The 24,518-nt window shown below is 42.4% G+C and overlaps 1 protein-coding gene across 1 annotated transcript; it reads left to right on the top strand.

The window, feature by feature from the left end:
- Positions 1–360: 360 nt before the first annotated feature.
- On the top strand, positions 361–23,372 carry LOC148012086 (structural polyprotein). The gene is made up of 4 exons (XM_087669562.1): positions 361–592; positions 21,624–21,723; positions 21,835–22,158; positions 22,907–23,372. Exons 1-4 carry the CDS (start codon positions 516–518, stop codon positions 23,015–23,017), a joined length of 612 nt encoding a protein of 203 aa, XP_087525688.1. The 5' UTR covers positions 361–515; the 3' UTR covers positions 23,018–23,372.
- Positions 23,373–24,518: the final 1,146 nt, after the last annotated feature.

Raw genomic sequence — 24,518 nt, 5'->3', positions numbered from 1 at the left:
ACTAAAGTATTGTTGGTTATTGGATAGCTTTGCCTTTGAGCATCTTGCACACATGTTCATTTATTTACGACATTCATTCATTGCGTCAAAGTCATATTTCTTCTTTGTTTGGGTTTTGGTACAAGTTATGGTGTTTTTCTCGTGTTTGTACATTCTATGTTTTAGTTGTGCAGAACCGTAGCATATCTTCACACGTGGAAGTGCGAGATAGTCGTTTCGTGTTATCAAATCTAATGGAGTCCTTAAAAGGACTTGAAACATTGGAGTGGAGACTTCATGAGTGCCAAGAGGAGTCTTAGAGTTAAAGCTCCATGAGAAATAGGAGAGCCTTTAAAACCTTTTCTTTACAACTTGAAGGTTTCCTTTTCAGCTTTTACAATTACGATGTATTAACCCTGGTTTTTCGTCTGCACCGATGTCCTTCATTGTTCAGTAACAGTGGACGGTATGAAAGGATTTTTCCGTGGTTCGTCAGAAGTTGAACAGCCAACCTGGAAAGGTTAGTGAAGGCGTCCATGGCGTCTCCCGTCTTCGTCCTCGTGTTCTTGCTGCTAGTTTATTTTCCTGGCGTCTCCGTCATTTCGGCTAGAAGGTAAGGCGCTCTAATCTCTTGCATCATATCATAAATCTTGATTGATGGCTGATTGAATCAGAAATACTGACTAATCAAGAGACATAGGTGTTTAAACAGAGGCTTTACTGCCTCAGACACACATTTTTGTCAGATTTTGCTCCTTCGGCAACAAGTAATCTTCATATCGTGGATCTTTGAAATGAATGGGAATTTATAACTGATCAAGAAACATAGCCGTTTTATACAGACACAATTGTTTTGTCAGAATCTGCTCCTTCAGCAAGTGTTTTTCATACCATAGATATTTGGATTGCATCAGAAATTTTGGCTGATCAAGAAACGTTGCTGTTTCACTAGAGGCGTTAGGAATGTGGATCTTTGTGCCCGTCCCTGCATCAGACGTATGTTTTTGTGAGAATCTGCACCTTCGGCAAGTGTTTTTATGAGAACATGCTAGCTGTCAGCCGGCACACAAGAGGAGAATGTAGTTTGGACCGCTCAGAAAGTGCTAGCTTAACGACATTTTGAACCATTTTTCAACGATTCGTCAATTTTAAACCATTGCACGATGATTTCTCAATAGTAAGAGGAAATTTCTAAAATCTCTATACTCCCTGCATCTTTGCCGAGAACAAAATCAGCAGGACGCTACTCATCCCCACCCTTCCTGGCCCCCCCAAAAATTTCATTTTTCCTCCCCGTTCTTATTAGACTAAAACACTTGAATCCTGAAACACAAAACTCAAGGCTGGAAAATAAAACACAAGGTTTGAAAGTTCTATTTCAAGCTATTAGGAGGCAGCTATAATCCATCCTAGGGCTAGAACTGTCATTGCTTTTTCTCATTTTACTTTGTCTTGCTGAAGGTGAAGCTGCCCAGGATTTCCACAATGATTGCAAGATTATCTGCTGCCATCACTGTTATCAAGAAACTTTGGCATTATTTTCTTCATTGTAGAAGATTTCTACAATTCTTGCTACACCATGCAAAACCTGGCCCTCTTGCATAAGGACAGCTCCAATGCTGTTGCCACAAGTATCACATTGAACCACAAAGGATTTCTAAGATCTGGTTACACAAGCAGTGGATCAAAGGTCAATTTTTCTTTTGACTGTTCAAATGCTGAAATCTTAGCCTTGGTCCATGTAAAGGGCACTCTCTTTTTTGGTAATGCATGAAGTGGCAAAAACAATTTCAGCAAAATGGCACTTGATGTTGCAAAAATAGAGGACCTATAGGAAAAGGATGTGCCTATGTTTGAAGATCCCCCCATTGTGGTGTGGGGTTGAATAGGTGAAAGTGTGAATGGTGATGTGAATGAGGGTGTGAATGAAGGTGTAGAAGCAATAGAAGAGAGGGATGGAATTGGAAATTGTAGTATAGAAGGGATTGAAGTGAGTGGAGTAGATTGAGATTGTGAAGGAAATTGGAATGTAGAAGATGGAATAAATGAAGCTGAATCACCAATGTCAAATTGACTAGAGGAAGCAAAACTTGATGAAGAAAAACTTGAAGAAGAGTTGTATGTTTTTTCCTTATGAGCAACTCTTCTTGTATTTAGATAAATAATTTGTCCTCTTTAGGACTTAGATTGGAGTGGATAATTGGACAATATCTTCTCCTTGATTAATTCCAGAATCTTGCGTAGGAGTAGGAGCAATAGAAGAAAAAACAGAAGTATGACCTTATGTACCTAGCACCGGAGTAGATGGAGTGGAAGCATATGATGGTATGTGCCTCTATCTCCAATTTGGGGGGGTCCATTCTACTTGTCCTTCGAGGCTTGCAAGATCTTTAGATTTGTGTGTAGAATCTAAAGAAAAAAGATCATTGTTACCTTCAACAAGTTGTTGGGCTTAATGCATGAGGATCAAATTGTATTTGGCATGTGAGATCTTGTACGGGTGGAAGTGTCCATAGTAGTCAATAGGATCTTTACTTGTGTCAGAATCTTACCACATCTCTTTGGTGCTTGGCAAAGGTAGCTCTAGGGATTGAAGTGGTGTGGAATTGCTTGAAGCCATCTTTCCTTCAAAGTTCTTTCTTGTCTCCGATGTCAAGAAGAAGAGAAGTAAAGGTTGATGAAGCTCGTATCTTATAGACTTTATTCTCCTCATGACTTGCATAAAGAACCAGCCAAGAATCTCCGTTAAGAACTTGGAAAGAGTCCTTATTAAAATCGACCATAAGATCAAGAGTAAAAATCTTGCTCACTAAAAAAAGATGATATCTCAAATTGGCACATAAAGAACCAAGGCTGTGTAGGCACCACCGTACCCGTTCAAAATTAGTTGCATTTCACCTTTGCCGTTGAAGGATGTAACGTGCCCGCCTATCGGCTATCCAAGCATGTTTTAGCGGTCTATCAAGAAATGAATCTAAGCGTTGCTGCCCAGAACTCCCAGGGAATGTTTCGGGGTTTGTCGCCTAGGGTTTTCCGAGTCTGCCTCGCAACGAAACGTTCACGGCCAAACCCACTAAGATCGACCTAAAATCTAGGATCCTAGGATCAAGGTCTCCTAACATCATTTTAGTGTCGGGTTTTGGACATCCTACTTTACGCAAAGATACCCAATCCGAAGTAGATCCATACCGCACTTGGTTCAAAGAGAATGGGAAACGAGAGGGATGCGCGCTCAACCTCTTTGCCCGTAGGGCATAGTTCCATTCTGGTCCCCTAAAACGGCATGAATCGGGTTCTAACTTAACAATACCTAAAGTTGAATGGCGATAAATCCTTGTGAGAAGCCTCCCAGTTCTCTGGGACAACCTTGCCGTAGGACGGAGCCATCGGGGATTTCGTCCACCTGCTTCCCTTGATAGCTTTAGTTTTCTAATTAGGTCCTATCACATTTATGTGCAACTTTTAAAGTCAGCTTTATAAATTAAGACTTTTAGGAAATAAGGTGTGTTTGCGTAATTTACAACACAGACACAAAAACAAAACAAGCAGTCCTTTTGACAAACAAGTTCTTTAACTTATCTTCAAGTTAATCTTTGTTTCCTGCCCATACAGGAGAATTATGTATTCCTTATGTCCAACAGAAGTATCTGGTCCAAATCTTATGGCACCATAATTTTCATCCTTTATCTAGAATAGGATCTTCCAACGTCCCAGACGTTGGGCTCACGATAGTCTATAGCTCCGTTCTGGACTCGGCAAGGGGTGTCCAGAGCTCCACTGACCTCGAGTGACCTAGGAGTGAGACACACTTTCCGTGGTTGGTCTTTTCACCACTCGACCTTCGGCTTGTGAACCGAGTAGTGTCCTCTTGGGGTAATCCGTGGTGCGATCTTGGAGATGATCGACCTGTGCAAATATCATTTCTTAATTAACCAATTAAGAATCAAGCATAATCAAGGCAACTAACCCTAATATCATCTTCTAGGAAAACATTCCTTTATTTCCATGGCAACTTGTCATTACAAATCCCTACCATGCATTTGCCATCAACACAAGCCTTGGAATATTTATCCAAATTACAATGCAACAATCAGTTGATTGAAAGAAAAACATTTAGGGCGTTGTTTAATCAACCAACAAAACTAATTGTATTTTTCCCAAACAATACAAGAATAGATGCGATAACAATTTTATCGTATATTCGCTCTCTCCCTTGGGACCAAAGAGTAAAATTTACTTATCATTCTTTTCTTTCGGCTAACGCATATGCTAAAGGTTCAAATACTATATATGGCGTAAGTCCTATCATTCCAATGCGAATTAATCAATCTATCAAGAGCATTTATGCCTCTTCTCTAAGTGACATTTATATTTTAGCATTTCCTTACTATGCAACATTTTATCTTGGCTTTATCTTTCTTTCTCCCAAGGCAAAGAGTCGCATGCCATTGATGTAAAGTTCATATAATCTCTCCCATGTATGTACCGTCAATATACATTTGCGAACCTTAAACAATATTGTCCTAGATAAAGATTAATAAAAGACTTATCGATGCTCAATACTTTAGAGTCCCTTACGCTACTTATGCTATATGCATGGATTTATCGCATAGCAACTAGGTCCAATTTAACTCCCCTTGATACAAGCACTTCACAAACTTCATCTTTGAATATTTGAGATGCAATTTATCTGTTTCAATGACCTATTCTAGCACAACAAAGTTCGGAGCCTAACGTATCTCATGCGAGAATCAAAGCAAGCATCTATCAATTTAGAAATATATTACTTATGACCGGAACCGTAGTTGGATTGATAGTGATGTCTTCGTCTGAAGCTTTGTTGCTGGTTGTAGGATTGCCATCCGCACGCAACATTTCTCGCTTGGAGGCCATCGTCCGCAAGTAGACTCGAGATTAAGAAGACGAAATAGATTCGAGATGGGAGAGTGTAAGAGAAGATGGCTAAGTCGAGGATCGAGATGGAGAGAATTGTGCAGCCTCTCGAGGTAACTCTTCTCTTTCTCTCTCTCTCTCTTCTCTCTCAAGCTCTCTCTCACAATCTCTTGAAGGGGTATTTTTCTCTCTACCTCTCTCTCGCAGCCTCTTAGGGTCTCCTTATGCTCTCTTGTGCCTCCCCATGCCTCATATTTATAATGAATTAGAGAGGAGGGGATGAGACTGAGGGGGGTAAACTCCAAGATGCATGGTTAGAAAGCTCTCAGTTCACTCTTCCTTTTCTCTGTTCGAAGTGCTGTCTACCGCCTGTAGACTGCGATCGCGACGTGTGCGATTTTGCCAATCACTTTCTTTATTTTTTTCTTTTTATAAAATCTCCAAAACTAACTAAAACATCACTTGACTTTTCTTTTAAATGACACTGAGTTCTATCTTTTTAGGATAATATCTAAAATATACTTTTTTGGACCATCCAAACTATACGCATTAATACTAGTGATTAATATGGCTCATAAGTCTCGTTCACGTTGTAACTTATGTGAAGGGTGGCTACGGTCCTTGTCAATTCGAGAAAAATATTGGATTTACGACTCTCGATTTTTTTAACATATATTTTTAATTAAATAAAAATCCTTAATTATTAATGTTAGTTAGTTTTTTTTACTTTAGTTAGTAATCTTACTAACTTATTAATTGACTAACTAACTTTCAAACTAACTAACTAACTTTTATTGTGTGGACATATTACAAAGGAACAAAAGAGCTATCACCTATGAGAACTTGCCCATGCATTGGACGTATATGGGCAATACCATTTGAAGGAGGTGACATGTGGCGGAAAGCACCACTATCCACAATCCACTCATGAGACTAGGGAGCCAAGTTTGCTTCATCAAAGGCTATCGAAGGAGCATCCTCAATCACCTCCAAATGGTGGAGCAACAACCATTGCTCGAGTCCATAGGTTTCTCCTTCTTGGCGTCCTTCTTATTGTTGTTGGGGCAATTCTTTTTTCAATGACCTGTTTTGCCACAAATGTGACAAGTAGACTCCTTGGCTTTATCTTGCTTGGTCTTCTCGTCCTTGTTGTTGTTGTTGTTGTTCCCCTTTTGTTCGGAAGATTGTCCTCTCAATGCCTCGGAATTGGGAGCATTCTGACCTTTGAGTTGTTCCTCCTCGTCCATGACCATCAAAACCAACTCCTCCCACTTAATGCACTAAATCAGGGTAGTAACTGCAAAAGAAGAGTTATCACCGTGTGCTTGAAGATAATCACCTTCCTTGCATTCTGGACTTGCATCTACAATTGCCAAAGCTTATTGATATGCTCCCGCATGGAAGCAGACTTGGATGGGTTCAATGTCTGCATTTGTATCTCTAGAGACACTCGTTTCATAATGGTCATCTGATTGTACAACTAGTCTAATTCTAGCCACATCTCTCGAGCAATTGTCAAATGTTGATGTGAGCTATAATGGTTGGAGTGCAAGAGAGAGAGAGAGAGAGAGAGAGCGCCAAAAGAGTGGATGTGGGCATTTAGTTTATCCCAATGCGCATGTACCTTCATTAACTCAGCCTTCTAATCAGGAAAAAGCTTGGAGGCATCACAAGTTGTAGGATGGTCTATAGCCTCGGTCACGAGCTTCGCCAAATCATAGGACTCTAGGATAGCAAGCATCATTACCTGCGAGATGCAGTAATTCCCCCCATCAAGCTTTTGATCTGAAGGAAGAGCTGGTAACACGGGGACTTTACGATCCATAATAACCTAAAACTTCATGTCAATCTCAGAAGACATTGTCACCTGAATAAGTTGCACAAAAACAAGGGCAGCCCCCTTTGACTCTGCAAACAATGTTTGCTAGGGCTTCCTTATGTTGAACTTGTTTCAACCACCGGAGGCGATGAAAACTCAAAATCTGCTCGAAAAGGCTGAAAACTCAGCCTTTTCTCCTTCACAAACAACAAAAACCTGCAAAAAAACAGCAACTTCACTCCTTTATCATGTTGCACCTGCTCGCCCCAGCCTTCTAATGCTGAAAATGCAATCCTTTGTCATGCTAAAGTTTCGTTCAAGTCTGCTCACGATCAATCAACCCTTCAATGGTGCGTTGATACCATGCTAGACTGCAATGCAGAAGCATATGACCAAACTGAAAGAAAATGAACACAAGAGAAGAGGGGGAGAGAAAAGAGATAGTAGAATGGAAAAAATCTAGAGTAGTCGAATGCTGAATGAAGAAGGTAGACGTATACATGGGCTGTTGTATGTATCTCCGTGAGCTGATCTCTCTCACCATGTGAAAAGATGGTGAATGATGATCGAGGCAGGCTGCCTATAAATAGGCATGAAAAATAACAATAAAATAATCAGGTCACCCAGTTACTAGCTAACTGCTGCTGCACATATGAATCGCTGAATAAAATAATGCCTAACAATGTTGTGCAAACATTGTGGGTGCCATTGGCAACCTGCATAGCCTATCTAGCCTGCCCGAATGCCTGGTAAAGCTAGAAATGACCTATAGACTGCATCAAGCTGTTCAACCTCATAAATAGGAAATGTGTAAATGTGTCTGAGAGTGCTAATTGTACAACAATGACTTGCTAATGCCTATTTAGGGGACGAATAAATCTCTAATAGAGTGTGCTAACTGCCAAAGCATCATGAAATCTCCTATTACATGTGTCCAAGAAGAAAAGGCCCTTATACAAAGTGCCTAACAACTGAAGAGCATAATCAAGTTCTCTATCTTTGAGAATACACTTGTTATCTTCAAAGATGACTTGAAAGCCTTGTGTATTGAATGCTGAAATTGATGAGATTTTTTGTAAATCCTAGGCATAAACAATACATCCACAAGTATAGAGTCAGATCCATTTGCAGCAATAATCAACATTGAACCAATGCCATAGACATCATAGCTAGAGTTATTTGCACATGTAACTCTCTTCCTTGCTTAGCTCAATTTTCAGAGTTGTAGGGTCGTAGAGCTGATATCCCTTTGTGCTTGTGTTATAACACATGAAGATAAGCTTCCTCGACTTCAGTCAAACTTGGTTTTCCTCTTCTTCTTGTCCACATGGGCAAATGCATTGAACCCAAAGATGCGAAAGTGGGATACAAAAAGCTTCTTACCAAAGAAAGCCTCATGTGGAGTCATGTCCTATAAGGCAAAAGTAGGGGAATGGTTGCGGATGTAAACTGCACTTGCCACCGTCTCACCCCAAAGGGAATGAGATAAACCCCTATGCTCCAATATCGAGACATCTCTAATAGAGTCCAATTCACACGCTCCACCACACCATTCTTTGATGGTGTGTTCGAATGGGAATACTCCACCCAAATACCATGATCCCTGCAAAATTGAGAAAAGAGGTGAGAAGTAAACTCACCGCCATGATTAGCTCAAACAGGTTGAACTTTGAAGGTCGTTGGCCTCTCAACAAACACCTTTGGGAGTACGCCTTGCTCTTGTACTCCAAAAAGTAAGCTCATACATAAGGATTGAAGTTGTCTATAATCAACATTAGATACTTGGTCTTTCCAAGGGAGGTTATATCCATAGGCCCGCATAGGTCGATGTGCATCAATTCGAGCAATGTAGTAGCCCTCTTAGTGGCAACCTGTGCCGATGTTGCTTGCCCCTCAAGCAACTAGGGCAAAGGGTGTGAATAGAAGGAAACTTAAGAAGTTGCTCCACCATCTTCCTCTTAGAAGCTCGTCAAATTGTGTTCATGTTCAGATGACCATCACGAGTATGCCAAAGCAGCCCAAGCTCGTGTGAAGACCTTGTGGCTAAGGTTGTGAGCATGTAAAGCCCACCCTCTTGTGTACCTATCCAAGGAGCCACTCTTCTAGACTCATCCTCTGCAGTCATTGCATCTCTGGTGAAAATATGGGTACCTAGCTGTATAAGACCATGAACATACAATAGATTAAAATCCAAATCTAGTACATAAAGAACTTTCGTGGAAGAAGATTGCTTGTCTGGCAATAGGGGAATAGTACCAACTCCATGAATGGGAACCATAGAGTTGTCACCAATGGTGATGGTGCCCCCTTTGGAACTTATGTCCTAAAGCTAATCTTGTCGGAAGGTCAAGTGGGAAGAGGCCCCACTATCCACGAGGGAAGGCTTCTCTTGAGTGGAAGAAGCTGGAGCGGTACCTTGCTCAGCAAACACATGCACAAAAACTGACTCTGTCGTGGCTAGGGTAGCCTTCGAATCTTGCGAATCCTTCGCATCCTCCTTAGGCTTCAAATGATGGTACTTGTGCCAGCCCTTATCCTCGGGATGAGTGCCCTTTCCATAGCATGGGCACTCGGGCTTCTCATCCTTCTCCTCCTATTTCTTGTCCTTGACCTTCTTCTTCTTCTTCTTCTTCTTCTTCGTGCCACCTTAACTTGCTATAAATGCCTTCATGGAGCCAGATCCACTAGTTCCAACCTCTTTGAGTTGCTTGTCATGCTTCAAGACCAGCAATGAAAGCTCCTCCCATGAAAGAGACTTGCGGATCCTCGAGGTAATGAAACTCATGTAGAAGACATTGTACCTTGGAGATGGTAGCCAAGTCAAAAGAATCATAGCCATGTCTTTAGAGGATATTGATTGATCGAGGGATGCAAGCTCACTCTTCATGTCCTTCATTTTGGTGGTATGCATGACCATAAGGACTAGTTGGAACTATCCAACCAATCTTCTTTGGGGAGAGAAGTTAAGACAAGCACTTGTACGGAAGGAATCAAGGAATGATTCCACAAGGAAGGGGCCTTCTACGAGAGGCAAATGGAATAGGGAGGAGAACAAGGAGGGGTTGAGTCCAATTGGCGATAATTGTTGAATTCATGTCTCCGCTCGGAAGAGTGTCCAGAAAGGAGCTCCTCCTTTGAGTCCGAGGGAACTGCCACTTGGGTGGAAGATGCAGTCGTCTCCCTCTAGATGATGTTGCCTCAATGTAGATGATGTTACCTAATGATGTAGAGGTTGCGTTTGCAGCAAATACAAAGGCTGAAAGCTGCGCTTGATGGCTGGGTGATCATCTCTCTACAAGTTAGACTCAATTGTGTCCTCTTTTGGGCGATGATATCATGTGAGAGTGCACAATGGAAGGAACATGAGCACAAAGAGAAAGAGACGGCAAGAGATGAAGGAAGAAATACTACACTGACTGAAGAAGAATGCTGGACACAATGATGACTAATCAGTCCTTGCACAAAGCCCACAATGTCAATGAGGGCACCGGATTAGTCTGATGAAGATGGCAGCACCAAAGTTGGAGTGTTGGAGACGGAGTGTGCAAGATATGCAAAATAATGAATGACCAAGTGGGGGAGGAGGGATGCTATATATAGCAGCAATACCACCAAACTGGCCGACTACTGTCTAGGGCCCGGAATTTGGCTGATTGCTCATATTTGCAAAAATAACTGCAATAAATGCAGTTTGACTGCTTGTAAAAAATGGGAAAATGATGACAAAAATATCCTAGTAGTCGTGGAGCAGGTAAGCACTAGCAAGGGGTGTGAACTAACTGACAGACAAGGAAATGCACAAGAAATGTACCTAAAACAAAAGAAATGCACACTAAACTACTAGAGCTCTCATGTCTTCATCAAACTTTGATAGGAGCTCACAACCAGGAGATGACAGATTGACATGACTAAAATAGGCAGGTGAACATTCACCCCCCACCATAGGTGATAGTGCCCCAAAGAGGGGTTGAGTGTGCATATCCTCCGACTAGATTGTCTTCCCGAGGAATGTAAACTCATTTTGAATCTTGTCCATTGTGCTGATGTGGTCCTCCATGGTGGGGGAATTTGTAGAGCAGATAGCTGTTGTAGCCTCATCATGAGGGTCATTTGATGAGCTAATGTCTTGACCTGGTTTGAGGAAGATAAGTTGGTCGAGATCTTGGCAATGGTGCATATGCAGTGCAAGTATAGAGGAGCAGAAACAAGATTCGAGCTTGTCCCAGAGGGTTGCTGAATTTGCAGAAGAACCATTGTAGGGATTCACAGTAGGCTGAGGGAGAGGAACTGTAACAATATTCTATAGGTCACATATATTGAGGCTAGCCTTGGTTTTGGCATGAAAAATGGTGTAATTGGTCCCATCTAGGTTCTAATCAAGGGAAAGGTTGGGAAGGATAGGCACTTCCACTTGGGGTCCCATGAGAGAGGAGGAATAGATGTCTCGAAAGGGTAAGGGAATAGAAACATGGTATGCATCTTCTTCCATGTCACGATCATGTCAATTTTCATATCAATCCTCGCAATCCTCAATATCATGATGGTTTGCACAATAATTGTCTCGATCTCGGCGGTCTTTGAAATGATCCTCCCAATGTTGTGGGGCTCCTTAACGGTCCTCCTGATCTCAGGGGTCTTTGTAATGATCCTCCTAATGTTGTGGGTCTCCTTGATGGTCATCACGGTCTCATTGATCTTTACGATGGTCCTCACAGTCTCTCGATTCCTTCCAGTCCCAATGATTCTTGTCATTGCTGGTTGACATGTTTGTCCATCAAAAAAGTGCTGTGTTTGATGAAGATATGGTGCACACAAACCGCCGGTTGTTTCCTAGATAGAACCTCCATGTGAATTAGCATGATCACCCTAAGAAGAGAGTAGAAGGGAGGAAAACACAGCAGCAGTAGGTAAACATAGCATGCTATAGGGAATTTGTCCAATGCATACATGGCACTTATACCCTGTGATGACACAATGCAGAGGCAAGAACACAAAGAGAAAGAGAGGAGAGTGTGGGAGAAGAAGGAAAGCAAATGATGATGAAGGAATAAACTCTGATCTGAATGCAAAGAAGGTGGGATACAAGTGCCCCTGCATGTGTGGTCAAGCCATACCAGTGAGGGCGCTGGACTGAGGAGCAGGAAGAGGAGAATGCAGGGTGATGGTGAGGAAATGAAGATGAGGAAGGAGAGGCGATGGCAAGCCAATGGGAGGTACATGTGTGGCAACCACCTATATACAGGTGGAGGTGGTGAAAACTAGCTGACCTGCTGCCTAAAAGGCATAGTTGCCAAGACAGTCGTTTCATAAGGTTAGGAAACTCGTTTCATAGGTAGGCATTTCATAAACGTATGAAACACCTATTTTAAACTTTCACAAATGCCATACCCTAAAGGTCTTGGGACTTTTGTAAACATTGTTTATCATGGATTTATTTAATATGTTGACATGGATATTGGCATTGATTGCTAGAGTTTTGTTTTGATTTGTTATCCATGATCATCGCATATATGGATGGCTCCTTTTACAGCTAAAGTTGATGTTGGGCATGGATAGTGGACACTAGACCATGATATGTGCAAAGATTGATGCTATGTTGAATGTTCATTTACATTGTATAGATTTATGAATAATGTCAATCTGTGTTTTCTATGTCATATGAGTCATATAGTATGTCCATATAAAACTTTCATACTTTTTTTCATCTTGTAGGAATCGATTAGGCACGGAGATTGAGGCAAACAGTCGGTACGTGCAGTGAGAGAGACAGAGTAGAGAGTGAACACGTTTTTTTTTGTACAATGACGAGTGTACCACTTTAGGTTTATATATATATATATATATATATATATATATATATATATATATATATATATATATATATGAAAGTACAATGTGCTAAGGGTGTGTTCACACTTGTGCACATATAAAAGGCACGATGGCTCTTTATTTCCAACAACCTCTCACCTAAAGGCAATGTGCCTTAAGAGGAGAAAAGAATCAGCTAAGTCTAGGTATGCACAAAGCTGAAATAAATATATCTATCCAACTTCCATCATCTGTCGGCAATGAGCAAACCGCTCTGCTGGAAGATCCTTCGTAAGAAGGTTTGCAGGGTTATCATCTATATGCACTTTGACAAGCTCAATGCTCTTGCTGTCAAGTATATCTCTAATGAAGTGGTACTTCACCTGTATGTGCTTTGTCTTTGCATGAAAGACAGGATTCAGTGCTAGCATGATAGCACTCTGACTATCACAATGGAGAACAAGTAACTCTGAGATGCCAAGCTCTTCCACCAGACGTGAAAGCCATAAAGCCTCCTTGCATGCCTTAGTGGCAGCCACATACTTTGCCTCTGTAGTAGACAATGCAACACACTTTTGTAGCGTGGAGATCCAAGAGACTGCTCCTTCTATGAAAGTGGACAAAGTCTTCATGGCAGCTTTGACATGAAGGATCTTAGTGAACACATACCCAGAAGTGGACTTCCTGCAGTCCGCATGACCAGCATAGTCTGCATCCGTAAAGCCAACAACAGATGCCTTCTGCTTTCCAAAGCAGATGCACAACTTCTTTGTGCCTTTGAGGTATCTCATAATACCTTTCACTGCATCCCAATGCTTCTTGCCAGGGGTTGCCATGTATTTGCTAACCACTTCCACTGCAAAGGCAATGCTAGGATGTGTGGCAACCATAGCATATGGTATCTTAGCCATTTCAGCCTTCTCATCATCAAATGTAGGGCTGTCCTCTACACTGAGTTTCACATATGGAGGCAATGAAACCCCAATTGTTTTCCCCCCCTCCATATTGAAATGCTGTAAAACTTTGGAGATATACTCTTGCTGAGATAGATAGAGTAAGCCTTTAGATCTATCTCTGAGTATTCGCATGCCAAGAATGTGATTTGCATCACCAAGATCCTTCATGTCAAAGCTTCCATGAAGACTTTGCTTCTATGAATCCAAGGCATGAGTATCCCTGCCAGCAATCAGCATGTCATCAAAATACAAAACCAAGATAATCAGGCTGCCATCTGTTGCCTTCTTGGTGTACAAACAATGATCCACTTGACTTCTATGAAAGCCTTGGGACTGCATGAATATATCAAACTTATGATACCATTCTCTTGGTGCTTGTTTTAGCCCATACAAACTCCTTTTGAGTTTACATACCATTTTTTCTTTCCCTTGTTCAACAAACCCTTCAGCCTGCTGCATATATATGTCTTCATGGAGATCACCATGTAAAAACGTAGTTTACATCCATCTGTATGAGTTCCATATCTTCAATTGCAACCAAGTCCAAAATGGTTCTCAATGTAGTCATCTTGACTACAAGAGAGAGAATTTCATCAAAGTCAATTCCATGCTCTTGCTTGTACCCCTTTGCAACCAATCTTGCTTTGTATTTGGGTGAGAAACCAGAAGTGACCTTTATCTTGTAAAACCATTTGCATGGAAGGGTTTTTCTGCCCTTTAGGCAACTGCACCAAGTCCCAAGTGCCATTTTTTTCAAGAGATTCCATCCCTGACAGCATGGCTTTATGCCATTTTTTGTCCGTCCATTGCTTCCTTGAAGCAAGATGGTTCACCACAGTCTGTCAACATGACATAATCAGCCACATTAATTGCACCAGGAACAAATCTGTCAGGTTGTCTAGTAGTCCTAGACGATCTCCTAACCCAATGGTCATTGTTTGTTGGCTGTTCCTGCAAAATTTCATTTTCAGCATGTTGTCTTGGTATTTCAGCTTGTAAATCAGCATTAACAGCTTGCTGTCTTGGCTGTTCCTGCACATGTAATGGCTCATTTTCATGGGCAATAGTTGGCTGATCATTTCCTGCAATTTCAGGTTCATTTACAGCAGGTATTTGCTGCTGTACAGCGGGCACATTTTGCTGTCCAAAAGGTATTTCTTCCTGGAATACAACCCTACGCACCTCCTTAGTCTTTTCGGGTTGTTTGTGCATGCGGTCTTCCCGGAAGATAAAGTCATTGCTGCGTACTACTTTCCTTTTCTCGGGATCCCGCAATTTATACCCCATTTCATCCTCACCACCATATCCTGGGAAAATGCATTTACAGGACTTTGGCTCAAGTTTGCTACGTTTTTCTTTATGAATGTGCACAAAAGCCTCACAGCCAAACACTTTTAGATGAGTATATAAAGGTGGCTTGCCCAACCATGCTTCTTGGGGAATCCCCCCTCCCCCCTTCAAAAGACTTGTTTGGTGACTGATTAATCAAGTGAACGGCTGTCATAACACCCTCTACCCAAAAACCATGGGGTAATGCAACACGAGACAACATCGTACGGACCTTATCTTGTATGGTCCGATTCATACGCTCTGCAACTCCATTTTGGGGTGGATTATGAGGGGCATTGAGCTCCCTCTTTATCCCTTTGCTGTCACAAAATGCCCGAAAGGCCTTGGATACATATTCCCCACCATTGTCAGAGCGAAGACACTTAACTGTCTTATTTGTCTGATTTTCAGCCAATGCCAAGAATTTTTTAAACTTGTCAAGCACTTCATCCTTGCTACGAATAGGATAAACCCATACTTTCCGTGTAGCATCATCGACAAAGGTGACAAAATATTTCTTTTCCTCTAAAGATAATCCAGGCATTTGACATACATCCGAATGTACTAACTCTAGAGGAGAAGATAGAGACGTTTTGTGAGACGTTTGTGCATGTTTGCCATAAATACAATGATCACAATGCTCAAAATCAGCATAACGAAGACAAGGCAAGTAACCCAAACGAGAAAGCACTTTCATTCTTGTTTGACTCATGTGTCCCAACTGGCCATGCCACAAAGAAACACTTGGCTGCTTGGTCACGGCAACAACATGGTCATGCACACTAGATACATGAAGTGGATACAAAGTATCACCCTTGCAACCTCTGGCAATAACCCTAGATCCCTTACAGATCTTCTATTTTCCATCACCAAAGGTGGTATGAAAACCATCATCATCTAGCTGCCCTGTGCTAATCAAGCTCTTGTTGAGCTGAGGTACATGCCGTACATGCTGAAGTGTAAAGACAGAGCCATGCTGAAACTGTAACTGTACATTGCCAATACCTACAATCTCACATGCATAGTTGTCCCCAAGATGGACAACACCATGTCGACCCCCCCCCCCCCCTGTATAGGCGGAAAACCACTCACGATGAGGGGTGACATGAAAGGAAGCACTTGAATCAAGAATCCAGACATGCATGTCATCATCTGTATCTACAAGTAAAGCATGTGTACCAAAATGTGAAGAAACAAAGAGTACATCATGTTAGCAGAGTATCTGTCAGCTCATGTGTGAGTCTGAGCTTGATCTGGGCTGGGCATTTTTATTAGGTATTTTAGGTATTTTTCTAGTGTGGCATTTTATGCCAGTGGAGCATTTTATGCACCAGTCGGCCAGCTTTAATGCTGTCCGACCAGCATTATTGCTCCCCACTTTTTCAGCCTATTTATACTCAGTGGCTCCTCCTCAGTCAGTCACTTCATTTCACCATCTGCAGACTCTGCGGAGAGAGGAGCCAGTGCCAGTGCCCACGCAGCCAGTGACTCATTGTTGTATGCGACTGTCTTGTGTTCAGATATATGGATTCCATTTCCCGTGCATACATCTGAGTTCTCATCTGTATCGTGTTCTTTTCTTTTCTCTTTTTGTCTTGTGTTTCAGCAGTTTATTTCAGCACATGTTTATGCTTTCACCGCTGCTCCACTTCTGACATGGTATCAGTTTTCAGGATTTGTGTTTCTGCTGTGTTTTCTTGCTGATTTCAGGACTGTTTAGTACCCCTGCTGATCTGACGACTGCTGTCGCAGCCAGGCGACCTGTTTTGGGGCTGTTTTCAACCTGCGTTTTTTGCAGTTTTGCCATCGCCTGCTGCCTCCGCACCCTCTGCTGCCTACGCACCCTCTGCTGCCTGCGTTTTTCATCTGCAACTGCTGGCAATAGTTTTCTACCTGTTTTTCTCCAGTTTACAGCCTGCGTTTTGCTGATTCAGCATCTCTCGTGGCTGGGTGACTGTTCCTTCAGGCCGTTTTTGCTGTTTTTGGCAGTTTTTGACTGATTTTTTGGCTTTCTGCAGCAGCTTTTGTCTTCTATTGATCAGATTTTGGGTTCTATTGCATGTGAACTCTCATTTTCTGTAGTCTGTGCTTGTGTTTTGGCTGTGTTTCCTCTCTCAATTCCATCTCTTCTCTACTTCTCTTCTTATCCTCTCCATTTGGCTCCGTGCACTTCCACTGATGATAAGCATGAGGCATCCTTGAGATTACAGGGGCGGCTTCCAGCACATTATGGAGGTGAGGCTTATGTAGCTTCAGAGAGGGGTGACAGGAAGAAGAAGTCGAAGGCCCAGTGTTACCACTTTGGCAAGAAGGGACATTTGCGGAAGGACTGCAAGAAGTTAGCGGCTTCCAGGAAGAAGGAGCAGAAGACGAAGCGGGATGCTGACTCTACCGATGAGTCCTCTCCTTCATCAGACTCCGACTCCGCTCCTCCGACCAAGGTGAAGTCCAAGGTGCGGAAGGGCTCCTCTTCTTCGGATCGCGGGAAGGGCTTGGTGGCCCCTTCCTCGGCTGCTTTCTAGTAATGGTGATGAGGTCATCCCTCACGACTCTCTTGTGCCAGAGAGGGAGTGTGAGCGGGTGTTCAGATGGGGCAGCCGCACCTCATCTATACTTTTATACAGGTGCACAGGTTCCAGAGAGGGATGTCCCTGACGCATCGATTTTAGTCTGGCGGAATCAAATCCTGGAGCTGGGATTGACATCCAGGTTCACGATGAGTTGGTTATCTGACAGAGAGTGGGAGGCTTTTGTCTGGAGCTCAGATGAGGGGACACTTTGGCGGTCTGGCCAAAGGCAGGGACTCCATGGTCACCTATGTTCAGAGGCATTTTTGACAGGTTGGTCTTGTATGCTACTGCGAGACATTGGTGATGGACACAGAGACATGCTATGATCTTCTCTATTTTCAGGTGTTTGGTACGATCGACATCGACATCAGGTTCTCTCCGAGGCACCTTGGTGGTGGCTTGATCACCCACTGCTTGGGTATCCATGGTTCTCCTTGGTGGTTCTATGTTGTATAGTTTCTGATCCCTTTTTATTGTACTATTGTATTGTATCAGATCACTCATGATCTGAGAGAGGGTGTTAGCAGAGTATCTGTCAGCTCATGTGTGAGTCTGAGCTTGATCTGGGCTGGGCATTTTTATTAGGTATTTTAGGTATTTTTCTAGTGTGGCATTTTATGCCAGTGGAGCATTTTATGCACCAGTCGGCCAGCTTTAATGCTGTCCGACCAGCATTATTGCTCCCCACTTTTTCAGCCTATTTATACTCAGTGGCTCCTCCTCAGTCAGTCACTTCATTTCACCATCTGCAGACTCTGCGGAGAGAGGAGCCAGTGCCAGTGCCCACGCAGCCAGTGACTCGTTGTTGTATGCGACTGTCTTGTGTTCAGATATATGGATTCCATTTCCCGTGCATACATCTGAGTTCTCATCTGTATCGTGTTCTTTTCTTTTCTCTTTTTGTCTTGTGTTTCAGCAGTTTATTTCAGCACATGTTTATGCTTTCACCGCTGCTCCACTTCTGACACATCACTCCCACTGTCACTGTCATGAGTGACTACATTCACCTCTTCAATTTTTACACTGCTCTTTTTAGGTTGACTGTCCTTCTTCTCTTCCTTGCAATCATCTGTCTTCTTGCCTTTTCCTTTCTCTTTCTTCCATTTGTAGCAGTCACGTTTAAAGTGACCCTTCTTGCCACAATGATGGCATTCAACATCTTTGCCATGTGATTTATTGCGTCCTTTGCCATCATATTTGCCCTTTTGCTGTGATCTACCCCTAGTATGCAAAGCACTGGAAGACTTACTGGATGCATTGTTTTGCCGATTCATCTCTTCCATAAGTAGAGCACTCTCTACATCAACATACAAAAGGATCACATTAGAATTGCTCATAGCAGTCTTGAATGTATCCCAACTCTCTGGTAGAGTGCAAAGCAAGAAAGTAGCCTTAAATTCCTCATCAATCATGAACTTTAAGGCAACCAGCTGGTTGAAAATGGAGTTAAACTCACTCAAGTGAGTAGACATTGCTATACCTTCTTTCACACGCAAATCCATAAGCTTTTTTAGCCAATACACTTTGCTTGCAGCACTCTTCTGTGCATACAGTTCTTCCAGTCTAGTCCATATAGCATATGCAGAATCCAAACCTTCAATGTTGAACAGCAAGGCATCAGAAATTGATAGCTCTATGGTTGAGCGTGAAAGCTCATCCAACTCATCCCAATCATCCTGATCCATGTCCGCGGGCTTTGTCCCTTTGGTTTTGATCGGCTTTGCCTGCTTCTTTTGTAACAGGATATTGTAGCATTGCTTTTGCCAAACTGCAAAATTGTGCGCGCCTTCAAGCCTCTTTATGTGCATCAGATTATCGCTGTCATTGCTGCCAGCCATGATTTTCAGCCCAAATGTGACCAAAAACCAGTAAATGCAGGCCCAAACTGTCACCTGAGTGACCAAGGTACAAACAAGTACCAATCAGCAATAAATGACCACGCAGAAGTACAGATTTCAGATCTGTAATTAAAATTTCAGAAGTGCCAAAACAAGTGCTACAGCATTATCCAATTGATTACAGCTGTTCCAAGGGCATGTGCATCACATTACATGAGAAATCCCAAAATTTCAGCTGCAATTTCTATTGTACATGTACCCACAGGCATAAAATTTGACACGAACAGTCAAAAGCTCCAAAATTTTGTGCTCAAAAGAGTCAAACACACATCTGCATTTCCTCTGTCATGCATAGGACTGTCCAATTTTGCCAAAATAAAGCAATTTCAGCAAAACCCCCAAATTTTACCAAGTGTTGATGTCCAAATTGCGTAGAATTCAACCTGCATGTACATAAAATGACCAAATGCTGCACAAATTTTACCCAATTGCACGGGGTCCAATGTGCCTCAATGTCGAGAAATTGGGTTAATTTCAGCCCAATTTGTGCATGTACATGAAAAGCTCCAAATGTCGGGGACAAAATGTCACAAATTCCTGCAATTTCTGAGACAAATTTGCTTGTCTTGCATCAAATTTCCCAAATCTGGGAAAAGCCCCAAATTTCTGGGCTAAATGTTGAGAAATTTCACTCAGATGAGAAAAATTTCAACAATTTTGGCGAAATCCCCAATTCTAATGCGCACAATGTCTGCAATTCCAACGCAGATGCCTCAATTTTTCACGAACAGTGCTTAGTCTGGCGAAGCCCCAACTTTCTGGGCCAAAATTGCACAAATTTGATGTTTTGTGCTTGCACGCGCGAACCCTGGTTAGAGGAAGGAGTTTGAGAAAATGTTTTTTTTTTTTTTTGAAAAAAAAAGTTTCGAATGACGGGTCCGTTGACCCGTCAGGCCTGTCTCCCGTCCTCCCCGTCACGCGCTTGCCCGCTGGTCCCGTCACCATCGCGCGCCTGCTCGCCTGTTGCAGGTCAATTGCAGCCTGCCACGCAACAGCTGCTGCCCACTACCCTATTCGACCGTGGTGCGTGTCGCCTATCGCTTGCCAGTCGCCCACGAGCCTTGTCGCACAGCTGGAGCCTGGCCCTCACACACTCTCCACAGCCTGTTCGCTTTCTGCATCTCACGACTATGGTTCTCCTGCTCGCCTTTTAGCTGTCTCTTGCAGCTCTGGTCTTCTATCTCAGCTTGACGATCGTCTGCAGCACCTGCAGCACCTTATGCTCTAATACCAGTTTTCAGGAATCGATTAGGCACGGAGATCGAGGCAGACAGTTGTTACACGTAGTGAGAGAGACAGAGAGAGTGCGAGAGAGCAGAGTAGAGAGTGAACACGTTTTTTTTGGTACAATGAGGAGTGTACTGCTTTAGGTTTTTAGATAGATATATATATGAAAGTACAATGTGCTAAGGATGTGTTCACACCTGTGCACATATAAAAGGCACGATGGCCCTTTATTCCCAACGCATCTCGAATGAAACCCATTTTTAACATTTTATGAAACTCGTATGAAACTTGTTTCATACCTCTGTTTTGGAAACCCTTTGCAACGATGCTAAGAGGGCTGGCCTGGAGCCAACTGCCCTAAATGGGTGGATTGCCAAAGTGCACATGCCAAAATACTGGCTGACCTGATGGGAAAAAGTGCCGCCCAGCTGCCATGTGTGCATTTGCCTCAAAGTGGCTAGAAATACTGAGGGAAACACAAATGTGTGGCATGATCACAATGTCAGAGCTCTGATGTCTCCGTTAGATTCTCACACAACTAACAAGCAGGAGAGGATGCTAACAGTACCTTATTATTTGAACTGTGTGTTTAATCTGGTGAGGTGACACTCATTGTTTGGGACATTCTTATCCCTTGTGAACATGCTGGCAGCTGCCCCTTTCATTGCCAAAAGCAGCTTTAACATACTCTCTGTCTGCTGATGCAATCATGTAGTCAGTCATTCTGGATTTTAATCATGTAGAACCGATTAGACACATGTAGGTTAAAGGGTAAGCTGTAGGATAGTTGAAAATGTAAACCTGTGAAAAATTCAGAAGGCTGAAGTGGATGAACATGATACAGTGTACTTTCTTTTCTTTTGGGTTTGAATGCTTTGCTAGACTCTAGTGCAGGTTTGTAACTGTTTCCTTTTGCACAGAGAGCTGAGTACATCTTTCCCATCTGTCTAGATGTATGTGCTAGATTATGTGCAATGCACATGGAGTTCGGGGTTTACTTTTCTAGTGCAAGTTTGCAACTGTTGCTTTCTGTACAGAGCTCTGACTACAGCTTTCCCACCTGTCTAGATGTGTCTGCTAAATTGTGCACAATGTGCATGGAGTTTGCAGTTTTTATAACTGATACTGATGAGCTATTTTGCAGTGTTGATGATTCTACATTTGATCGAAAGGAAACTAGGGGGAATTTAACCTTTGGCTGCTTCACATCAGGCCTTTGCAGCCCCTGTACCTACACAGAGAAGGTTGGAATATTACTTTTTGGGCCTTCTATCATTACATTTACATATGCAAAGTGACCTTGTTTGAGCTTAGTACTTACTCTGTTGTGTGTCTTCTATTACATTTTGGTTTAGAGTGATGATGAAAAGTACCATTGTAGCATCTCTGGATATCGTCAGGCCTACAGGTGTGTTGAGCTTCAGTCCACTGGGTTGGATGATGACAATCCTAAACAGAATGTGGAGAATCGCTATGAGGAGCAGAATGAGGTATCATCAAAGTCAAAGAAAACCTTGAATAGTCATAGGCTTCTCCAAGTAGAGCATGGTAATAACGTAGGGCGGAAAACTTTTGAAGCAGCAGATGCGACCACACATGATGGTCGGCATATTATTCATGTCTATTACAGCTGCTTACCTACCAACTCTGAAGAGACGATTGGTGTGTTAGGATTTGAAGTGAGTTTTCTGTCCTTCACGTCTGTTTTATCTGTTTTGTTTTTCTGGATTTTAATCTGTCTAATAACACGTGTCTTATTTTATGTTGCCATTGCAATGATTTTTGTTTTGTATATTGCATTTATACATTCATTATTTACTATCGTCCACAAGTCCGAACCATTATGGATTGCCATTTTGCCAGCAATCCAGAGAATCACATTTTTAGGGGTTACTGCTAGTTTATTTCTAATGAATGGTGTGCATGGGGTTTCATCTATACTTCCTGTTATGGTGTTGGAAGTTTAAGGCCACAAGTTGGGGCACTTGGAAGAGTATCTTGTCTAATGGCCTAAGGAGAATGTTACACAACATATTTCTGGCAAGAGCAGCCTAAGTGGTCTTCAAGATTGTTGCTGTGCACCGTGAAGAGGACATGGTTGTATTGCCCTCTATTTATTTGTAAGGGTCTGTGTCCTAAGGGTGTCTATGGAGTCAGGGTCAATGCTAGCACCACTGACATGGGCAGTGATTGCCATCATCATAGTTCTGCTGCTGTTCTCAAATCAGTGTTTATACCAGGGAAACTAGGCCATTGTTCAAAGCTGTTTATACTGTCCTTAGTCCTATCCCATGCGAGTTGTTTGAACTGTCTTATTTTAGCATGTCTGTTCAGCAATCACCATCGTTATAGTTCTGCTGCTGTTCTCAAATTCATGTTGCTTTTGTTGATTGTTAACATCTAGATTAAATCCATTATATATTGCAGGGCATCATGTTGGGCTTACTGGCAGTAAGTGCATCTGTGATTTATCACCGGAAGAGGCGTAACTTTATGCTGTCTGGAATGACAAGGCTGCCCACTAATTCCAGATTCTGATGCTTGGGAATCTAAAATATCATAGGTCTCTTATTTGTTAAGAGAATACGAGCCTGTTTTTATCTGAAGCCCAACATTTACCCTGTAAGGCGTCGTTCAGCACCACCTGTCCATTTTGAGGATGGTATTACTTTTGATCAGAGAAGGCCTTCTCAAGCTGTTGGGATCTCCCTTCTGATCTGCTAGATAGTGATTTCTAGGATGAAGGATGTGCATATGCATCTTGTAAAGTGCTGCATTGAGCCAGCTTCAGCTAACAGGCATTCTGTGCTGTCGGGAGGCAGCATTTGGACTGAGGCTCTGTATAATTCACATGTCATAAGGTAATATCAATTATGAACTACATTAGTGATAATAGATATATTGTGCCTAGGAGTTAAACGGTTCTATTTGGAAGTTTCCACCCTGAATAATTGTGATATTGATTGCACTACAGTGTATTTCCAATTCTCAACGTATGATGCGCGCCCCCCGCCACCCCCCCCCCCCCCCCCCAAACACACAATGCCTCTAATACAATTATTTATAAATGCATGCATGTGGATCTTTGCTTGCCTGCTCTTCCTCTCGTTTTCTTCTCACACACTAAATAAAAATTTGGCTTGTAAAAGGCTAGTCCTAGTAGTGGTTTCTTACCTGTAGGATGGATCTCCTGTTACGAGATCATTTCTTACATGTAGGACGGATCTTCTGTTACGGGATATGATTTAAGTAGTGTTTTATTCTTCGTGATTCTGATTGCATGTGCAAGCTAGCATGAGCTGGTTTTCATGACTGCACAACCTTGAAACGAGAAGTACAAATGATGAGAACAAATCAGCTCTAGAATGGTGATGCCGATTGGGTTGTCGAAAGCCTCGTCTTGCAAGTCTAGTTGACTCTCCACCAGCCTTGATGCAGGTCCTTGATGCAGAACCTTCAACGGTTGCAGATTCTTCATGCAGCCTGGAGTCGTCTCCATTCATAATCACCAACACATAACCCCTGTTCTTCATGCATAACAAATGCCAAAAAACACACCCCTAGTAGTGATTTTGTAAAAAGGATCATGTTGGGAATCTTGCTCTAGTGCTGACACATTATGTCACGATCTTACAAGTATAAGATTACCTTGCAATGGACTCAGAGAAGTTCATTTTGATATCACCTATCTACTCTAATTTTGATGGGAAATTCAAAACTTAATTTTTCCGAAAAATGCGTGTTTTTGACAAGGTTTGCATCACCTCCCTATGGTGCAAGGGCAGCACCTAGGGTGGAGGGTTTAGCCCTAAGTTTCTATCCTACTCACTAGTTGTAGCTAGAGTTCTTTAGGACTATCCTAGTAGAGCCATCCAAACCAACTCGAGCCAAGTCTGGAAAGAATATGTACACTAGCGAGATTGCAACATGGAGTTAGAGGATATTGTCTTGAAGGACACACTAGCCAAAGTTCACATATGCTAGCTTGAGCTAAAGGAAAAGTTGCAATAGAGGTGACTATGACTAAAAGGGAAGATTG

The sequence above is a fragment of the Lygodium microphyllum genome, chromosome 27 (genome assembly GCF_053477565.2).
Source record: "Lygodium microphyllum isolate KBCC chromosome 27, Lygodium_microphyllum_v1.1.10, whole genome shotgun sequence".
NCBI lineage: Eukaryota > Viridiplantae > Streptophyta > Polypodiopsida > Schizaeales > Lygodiaceae > Lygodium > Lygodium microphyllum.
The sequence above is the reverse complement of the archived record's forward strand: the minus strand, read 5'-3'. Positions and strand labels throughout refer to the sequence as shown.

Bases quoted from the DNA above. Each gene is read 5' to 3' on its own strand.
- LOC148012086 (XM_087669562.1), top strand. From the start codon at position 516: ATGGCGTCTCCCGTCTTCGTCCTCGTGTTCTTGCTGCTAGTTTATTTT. The intron at 593-21,623 runs GTAAGGCGCTCT...GCTATTTTGCAG, and splicing joins TCCGTCATTTCGGCTAGAAG to TGTTGATGATTCTACATTTG. The intron at 22,159-22,906 runs GTGAGTTTTCTG...TATATATTGCAG, and splicing joins TTGGTGTGTTAGGATTTGAA to GGCATCATGTTGGGCTTACT.